The sequence below is a fragment of the Schistosoma mansoni genome, chromosome 6 (genome assembly GCF_000237925.1).
Source record: "Schistosoma mansoni strain Puerto Rico chromosome 6, complete genome".
Lineage (NCBI taxonomy): Eukaryota > Metazoa > Platyhelminthes > Trematoda > Strigeidida > Schistosomatidae > Schistosoma > Schistosoma mansoni.
The window spans coordinates 3,822,518-3,831,598 of NC_031500.1; the positions used below are offsets into that span (position 1 = coordinate 3,822,518).

Here is a 9,081-nt window from a genome sequence, read left to right on the forward strand (position 1 = left end):
TTCACTGCCCAACTTCCTATCATCGGTTCAGGGACGCAAAAGTCAGTCATAATCAGCGTAGAACCTGATATATATGTACTTCGGCTCAAGTTACCATGGCAAGTTAGCGCAATCAATACGGAAGAAATAAAAATAATGTAGCAGTAATAATAGTGATTGAGACTAAATTTTGAGATATGTTCTGAAATAATTAGAAGGAAAAGGTATGTGTAAAGGAATACTAAAACTCAAGATCTAGAGAAGGATAACGAGTTAATCCATCTTTGCCACGTCACGCAACATCACCAACCACCGGTCTCGGTTATCTCTCTGGACCTAATCTGGTGGTCGGTATCTATAAACATGACTTCGACCAGTGGTCATTAAATTTATGGACTAATGCCACTTTTTGAGTTGGTCAACCCTAACTTTCTTTCTTCTACACCAGCTGATATCACCAATCATGTCAAATGGTGGTTAGGCATCCGAACTTTCTGAATTACACTGAAATTTCGTCTGCTACCAAACCTAACAAGACTGATGAGAATTTCAAGATAAGAGTTTTACGCACTCAAGTGATTTACTCATTATTTGTCTAAGCTTTGTTTCACTTTTTTATTGAAATTACCATCAGTATTTTCAAACAAATTTTTTTTTTAAATTTTGCTTTTATAGTCCATGAGCGATTGGACTAAGGAGCATTATTCTTTATACAAGATATCAAATCAAGTGGAATTCGATGCTGAAGGTTAGTTTTATGTTGTAGATTTTTAAAATGTGTGTATTCCATTACATTGATTTTTTGTGGAGATTGCTGTTTTCTATAACATACTTCACAGAACTTGGACAACGATTGAAAATCAGGAAGTACTAGATGGATTTTTCGTCCATCAGCTATGTACATCTATCGGGTGACCCTGTTGTGAACAAGAACGCAGACGGGGATAACCAAGTTGTATTTTGATACAAAATTACTGAGTTCTTTTGTAAAGTTTGGAAATCGTACGTTCAATGCTTCATTTACAAATCATCCAGCAATTGTCTCAAACTTTATCGTTCCTTCATTGCCATAACAATTACTCTTTGTTCCCATTGTTTTCGATTCGATCATTCCAATCCTGTGCTGCTAGGTTTTCCACTTCCAATTTGTGTTACATATTACTTATGTCTATCAACATAAGTAGCATACACCACAACTCCACCAGCAATTGAACTCAGGCCTCTTGTGGTGGACACCTCACTTTACCATTGAGTCGTCACCCAGTGGTTTACGTTTCTAACTTCTATCAATCTGTATTACTGCACGACCGCAGATTGAGATCTCTTGGGTTAGGACGAAACGACTAGTTACTGCATCTTCGTTTTCAATGGTCGTCGTTTATTACTCATTTTTTGTCAACTGTGAATCAGTTCAATAAATACGTGAACTGTCATGATCTAAACTTTATTTCACGAGATTTAGGAGACATCTGTGTTCAGAATGTATTCGCGTTTGTGAAAATATTACTTGTTCAATCTTCGTTTCTGTTGTTTGAAATATCCATAGAAGTCCTCAAAACTCTGGCTTTTGAGCTACTTTGTTGTTTCAAGTTTAATATTTTCTATGTCATCTCACTTTAGCCTTCGCATAACCGTTTTGTAATTCGCAATCACATAAATTTTTCAAGAGTTTAAGTCTAATCAGTAAGAACGGTAATCTTACTGTCTGATGACAAGCTCGTAAACAACCACTGTTAGATGTACAGTCACATTGCTATAATGTCAGTGTAGTTTAGTTCTCTTTTAAGTAGGTAATTTAGTCATGAATCTTTCATTGTTCTTCTGAACAACATTGTCGAGTTCAGCAAACAAAATAACACCAAAATCATCCACATTAACCACAAATTTTAACCACTACCTTGATACTGTAATGATACCATTATCAACTTTTTTCAAAATTTTCTCGCGTCTCGAATTTTATTTTTTATTTTTTCCATTCATTACTGCCCGTGATATAAATTTGATGTCACCCTTGTAGAACCATTAATTAATTTTGTTCATATTTCACCAATATCTGTTTGCCTACTTTTGGTTAGATTATATAAAATTGTCATTTTCTTACTGGTTCATGTTCTGTTCTGTTATGTCTTGTTGCTGAATGGATGCCCAGTTAATGTATGACGTGATAAAACCGCCAGTCAGAGAGCAGTGAATTATCGATTGGAACAGTGACACAAGAAAACCGTACGAGCAATACTTATCGGTTCTGCTTCTGCCTAGCTCAGCCAGTTAAGTCCAGAACAGCCTCTGCGGTGTGAATCATTATATTTCAAACATACTGAGTTTATATATCAAACAGACTGACCACATCGAACCAATAAAATAGAAAATATAGCATTTGTACAAGAGTTTAGCCAAATCTGGCTGTGAACAGGGGGAGCAGTAATTAATAGACTGGGTATAACTCAGGAATGGTAAATCGTATAATAGTTTAATTAATTAGCAAATATACAATAAAAATTATATGCATAATATTGGTCCATAAATGGATCCCAACGTTACCATTCACTATTGTTATCGGGGCATAACATGTTCGTTGTACCGTTATAAATAGACCATTATTATTCATTTCTTTGCTTTACTGTTGACCGTTTTTGTTATTGGTTGTGTTATATTGTAAAATCAATTGTTACTCTTACTCCATCCTTTATTCTTTTCCTCTAAAACAGAATACAGTGCTCGTTTAGAATATCTACTTGGCAAACAAATTAAAGTTTTATCCTCTTTAAAAGGCAAGTTAATATATTGTTAATCATCTATTTGTTATTATCCTTAATTTTATTACTGTCATTTTCAGTTCAGCTGGGTGGTCTTTTTTGATGTTCTTATTGTATTTGTAGTTGACGTTAATAATGTCTAAAACTTTGATAAATGCTTTTGATATAACTGTTGAATTAAGATAAATTCTGTTTACCTCAATAATAGAGCTTATGACTGAGATTCTACTATCCGTGGACTAGATATTTCGATTAATAGTCTGTGAACAGGCTAGGCTCTTGATCTATTAGATGCGCGATTTGCGATCAAATATAGAGAATCAAAATATAAACGAGACAATACTTTACTCAGCACAGTTACAAGCAGTTTACACTCAGTGAGTTAGTTCCGAATTGAAATTAATAAGAAGAAAGAAAATCACAGATTAAGTAGTCAACTAGCTGTGTCTATCTGTTCAAGTTTTTTCGGCAGTTACATCTTATTTTCATCAGTCACCCTTCAGTATCACAACTACACAATCCAGTTCAAAAAATATAACAACATTTACTCATCGGTAATCAGTTTGTCGTCTATGTTACTTGATATGACTGTAAAATAAGAAGGCCGTATCCAATTCGTTATGATTTTATGTCCGGCTTTTGATCACGTGACTTGTCCACCAATCGGAATACGACTTGTCTGATTATAACACTGTGCCAAATCAATGACGTTCGACCGATACAAGCAGTCTAGTGTCCTTATTGGTCCTTTATCCGCCTAACCCTTCCAGTTGAATGCAGAACACCAATAACAGCTTCTGCTACGCGAATCATTTATTTCAAGCATACTTGGTTTATATATCAGACAGATAGACCTTATCGCACCATAAAATAGAAAATAATATTCGTACAAGATCAAGCCAAATGTGGCTGTGAACGGTGGGATACAATAACCAATAAACTGAATATAATTTAGGGACAGTAATTCATGTAATAATAATTCATAGGTCAAAAGGAAGCTTACAATGAGATGAATATAGATATCACATAATCTTATTACTCAATAGTTAAACAATAAGAATATATATATATAGATAGATAGATTAATAGGTCCCGGAAGTTACCTGTACTTATGTCTTCACCAGGATATAACATTACTATTTAAATAACCTATTGTTTTTCAGCAACATTTTTCAGAATTTTCGTTAATGTGACTAAATAAAGACTGATTCAATGCAGTTGATGTGATATCAACTAATGGGAGAAATCCAAACTCTTTTATGTTGACTGTCTGAAAACTAAATTACACATCTTATCAAATCTTATTCAAATTTGATAATTTCATCACTCACTAGTTCTGATGTAGTATTTCTCTCCCTCAAGTGGAACAGAAACTTTCAATCGTTATAATATACATTTTTTTCATTTAGTGGATTTATATGGTTCTGATCTAACAATTGCCATCGTACGGTCAAGAGTGAGAAGAATCCGCTCTCTTTCTCGAAATGCTCTCATATGGCCACGCATATATAGCCTCTGCCAGGGAAGTCCTATTCACTGCCTTCTCGTAGCGAGGGTGTTTACGAAACTGAGAGGACGAAAGGTGAATGTCCAGCGCTTTAACCGGGTTGGTGGAAACGGAAAGTTCACCTAGGGGAGTTGGGAAACCCTGATTCCAAACCAATAGTGCACATAGGCTCCAGGATCCAGAACGAACAAATGACGTATGAACCAATCATTGGTCACCGGCCTTTAGATCAAAGGCTCCGGGTGCGGTCCCCTAGAGAAACCACCTACTTCAGTCCAGGCATCTGGACAGTATCACAGCCCCCACACAAATCAAATGAGATTTGTGTGGCGCATATATATCTGGTGCCTCTTTTTACCAATATTTATGTGTTCAAATAAATAAGTAAATAACTCAAATCAGAATATGATAACTATTAGTCAATAATATGTCTTTATATACAACTGGTGTTATATGCGAAATTAAAGTATCAGACATGGTTGATGACATTGTTTTAAGGAGACAAAAAAGCAATTCAGTACCTGGAAATTATCATATCATCTCTGTTTATCATCATTGTTCATTCTCGATTATCTTATCAGAAAATTGTTTTGTTTGTTTGTTTTTCCTATTTTCACAGATAAAGTGACATTATGGCGCCGTGATCTACGACAAGAAGAAGAATTAAGCACTAATTTACAACGAAATCATAAATTATAGTTTCTAACTCATTTTATTGACACAAATCAATAACATAAATAATATGAAATGTTTAACAATTTTCACTGAATCAATCATGTTTCAAATGTATCCGACTGTCCGTTCACCGATTCCACAAGGTGATGAAGGTAATCTAGTCAACAACATTTTTGTTGGTTAGATTTTTTGTCAAAGATTTACTGTGATACCATAAAATAGGATTGTGAAATGCTTCCTTTTTACAGTTTGTATGTGGTTATAAGCATATCAAACATTGAGAAGACTTTTCGTGTTTTCAAAACACTCCTATTGTGTTACACTGTTGTTGCACCATGTCAAACACACACGGTTGCTGGTAATTTGTATGCCTGTAAAACATTGAAAGCGTTTGCGGATTATTGTCTTATATGTATCATCAATCCTTGTTCTCTGTATTTTTGCAGTTCTCATTGTTCTATTCTTATTTTTTTTACTTACACCAATACCAAATAAATAAATAACTCTTCATGCCTTCTCTCTTTACATGTTATCATTTTTAAAAGTATAAACGTTACAATATCCGAATTGCATATTCCATTACCGTTTGTGATTCTGTTACTAAGTCTAACATTACATTTCAAGTGACTGAATGCTCTTTTTCTCCAAGATACTATTTACTTTCCCCCCTCCATCTTTAATGTAACAATAATCTATTTGCGCACTGAATTACTGTTGATTCATTTCTCACACAAAATGAAATGTATGTACCTATTAAATTGCAATGTATTAATTTCTGTTTTTAGTTGCTTCTTTATTCATTGACTATTTTGCATGTTAAAAGACAATGGCATAACTTCACAATGTTGACGGTACCACCACATGCTTTAAGGATGAAAAGGTCGGTGGTTTTTATCAACAATTTTCTGTTCATTTATTCATTCACTATTCTAACAAATACATTCTTAGGATCGAAAATAGCACTTGATCGAAGTTTACATGTCTTTCATTATGTTTGTGGATCTTTTTAGATGCATCCTTAGTTGTTGTGTTTGTGAGTTTTAATCGTCACTTGCCGGACGTTATCGTCATCAGTTTAGGTTTGTATCCATTTTTTCCCCAAAATATTTTAGTTGAATCCAAGCGAGAGTAGTCCTGGTTTAGGATATTTTTTGTCTCTCCATTGCATTGCACTTATGTTGCAGTCTACAAAATGCCCGTTTACCTCCATAAATGTTTTCTTTCTGTTCGATAACATTGTATTTAGACTGTGATACCATTGTAGTAAGTTAGTTATAATCAACATTTTCGACATTCCACGTTAGCACAATGTGTTGGAATTACTTCATGAAGAATCCCATAATAGACATCGGCAGTGGTATAAGGAACTAGGTAAATAAAAAAGACGTTTCGAAACAGTTATGCAAGTATCTTGCTAAACCATCTAATCATTTTAACTTTAAACTAGGTGGGTGCTCGTGCTTCCTGGTGATGATTCAGTTGTTTGCCATTCGAATCCGCTAACTATATCTAGTCCTAGTTATAGTTCAGGAAACCCAAGTTATCATGGTACGACCAAGGATAGGGAGAGTCCGCTCCCCTCCATGGCCACATGCCTACTGGCTTTAGTGTTGCATTAAGCGCTAGAGTTGAGGCAGCGCTATGTAGCTGGTCTATTCAGCAGTTCCTCGAAGTGTTCCACCCATCTATTCCTCTGTTCCTAAATTTCGGTGATTGTCTTGCCTTCTTTGTCCTTGAATGGTCTCTCTGATTTACTGTATTTCCCTCTCAGTTTCTTTGTCGTATCACACAGTTCTAATTCCCCTCTTCACTTACTTGTTTGCTTCAGTGTATTTGACCTGTGCCTTGACTTTCTCTGTTTTTGTTCGGCTGTTGTTAATTACTGTCTTCTCGTTCTTCTTTTCTTGAATCATGTCCAGAGTTCCCATAGAGATCCATTCCTTATGATGATGCTTCTTGCGACCCAGAACCTCCTGCTTCTTTGACCCCTTTCCAATTGTCCTCTATCGTAGTTTCTTCTTTCAGGAGATCCTGTAAGGCTTGGAACCTGTTGTTGAGGATTATCCTGAATTCGTTGAGTTTGTTAGTAACTCGAAGAAAGGCTGTATTGAACCTTTGTACTGCTGTTTCTCCAGCTGTCTAGTGTTTCTCTAGCTTCAGTTTCATCATGGCCACAACCTGGTGGTGATCTGTAGCTATATCAGCTCCCCTCATGGTTCTCATTTTTCCCATTGACCTTCTGAACTTTTTAGTGATGCAAATATGATCTATCTGGTCCTCTGTAGTATGACGCGGTAAGACCTATGTAGCTTTGTGTATGCGTTTGTAGGGGAATATACTACCACTTATAACCATTTAGTTGAAGGCATAGAGATTTGAAAGTCTTTCAGCATTCTCGTTCTTTTTCTCTCAGTCAATGTTGTCCCATGATATTTCCATATCCGATGTTGACCATTCCGACTTTGGCGTTTAGGTTCCCCATCAGGATGGTCCGGTCGTTTCCTAGGCAATTCTCTACGATCGATTGAATTTTCCCATAAAACTGATCTTTAATGTCTTCATTGCTATTATTGGTAGGTGCATTATACTGGATAATGTTTATTGTTTTGAAGAATGTTTTGATGATTCAGAATCCATGAGATTCCCATTCTATAAGTGCTTTTCGTGCGTCTTTGGTCAGCATCAGTGCAAGTCTTTGTGTGTGCAAAGTATTTTCTTCATGACGAGGGCACATCAGCATTTTTCCCGAATTTATCTTTTCTGTCCAACTTGCGTCCATTGGTTTTCATTTATTCCAAAAATCTCCAAGTTGTATCTCTACATTTTTGTGACTGTTTGATTGGTCTCCCCGGTCTCCTGCATTGTCCGAACATTCCATATACCTATATTAATTGTTGCCCTGGTTCTTAGAGGTGGTGTTGGTCCAGAGAATCTCGGGTGTAACCATAAGGTTTCATAATTTTTCTAAATAAAGATCCCTCAACTCTCAGGGAAGAGTTTAATCGGTTTAAAAAATCTTTATCTGGTTGGCGTTTTTTTAGGGGATAGGGTTGTTAACTTCATGACGAATCCCATAATAGACATCAGCAGTGGTATAAGGAACTAAGTAAATAAAAAAGACGTTTCGAAACAGTTATGCAAGTATCTTGCTTAACCATCTAATCATTTTAACTTTAAACTAGGTGGGTGCTCGTGCTTCCTGGTGATGATTCAGTTGTTTGCCATTCGAATCCGCTAACTATATCTAGTCCTAGTTATAGTTCAGGAAACCCAAGTTATCATGGTACGACCAAGGATAGGGAGAGTCCGCTCCCCTCCATGGCCACATGCCTACTGGCTTTAGTGTTGCATTAAGCGCTAGAGTTGAGGCAGCGCTAGTCGATTGAATCTCCGTGAGTAGTCACTTATATGTTGTTAGATTAGAAAATGCATCAGTGAGGTGAAGTTGGTGTGAGATACGATCTCTATTCGTCATCGCCCACTCTCCGACTGATCTCATTAAAGTTGATTCTTGTCAACAGCCAAATGTTTCACCTGGCTGTTGATACTACCTTGACGTGGCTGTCGGGCTTGCTTATCGTAATGAACCAACCGAGCTATACTGGCTCGAACAATCGTTCCTACCATGCCAGACAGGTCGGTTGAAGAGCGGTAAGGCTAAACGCAGCTAATTCGAAGGCGAAGTCGTACTGTTGACTGTACAGGGGTGTGATGGCAGTAAAATGTTCCCTTCGGACAACCAGCATGACACTAGTGCTGACTCCCCACTAGGAGGGGTGTGGTTACAAAAGGTCGACCCTAAAAATGCTTCACCTCGACTTATCCCATGGATATCCGTCTCCGGCGGTCAGGTGCCAACAAGTACGGAGCTAACTTCAATGTTCCATTTAGACTGTCTGAGCATGGTGATTAACTGTAGAGTAGCTGAAGGCCAGATAAACTGTTCCACTCGTTCTAAACGCCTGGGCAGAGAGCAGGTACGAGTTCTGTCTTTTTCCGAGATTATCTAGCTTACACTTGACTTTTAATTGCCGTTTCGTTTATTAGTCTGTTGCAACTGTGCTCAGACAATCGTTTATTCTTAGCAAACACCGATTTTAAGCATAAAGAAGACATCGTCTAACATGGCGACCATCTGCACCAAACCAACGATAGACTCAAATA

The 9,081-nt window shown here is 36.8% G+C and overlaps 1 protein-coding gene across 1 annotated transcript in view; it reads left to right on the plus strand.

Annotated features, from left to right (window-relative positions):
• The window catches only part of Smp_002280 (putative kif-2), a 35,200-nt gene extending 29,321 nt beyond the window's left edge, over nucleotides 1-5,879 (plus strand). Inside the window, exons 18-20 of the mRNA XM_018797989.1 lie at nucleotides 655-727; nucleotides 2,688-2,765; nucleotides 4,862-5,879. Of these exons, the coding sequence (XP_018652975.1) occupies nucleotides 655-727; nucleotides 2,688-2,765; nucleotides 4,862-4,941 (231 nt within the window). The 3' untranslated portion in view covers nucleotides 4,942-5,879. The remainder of the gene's footprint in view (nucleotides 1-654; nucleotides 728-2,687; nucleotides 2,766-4,861) is intronic.
• Nucleotides 5,880-9,081: the final 3,202 nt, after the last annotated feature.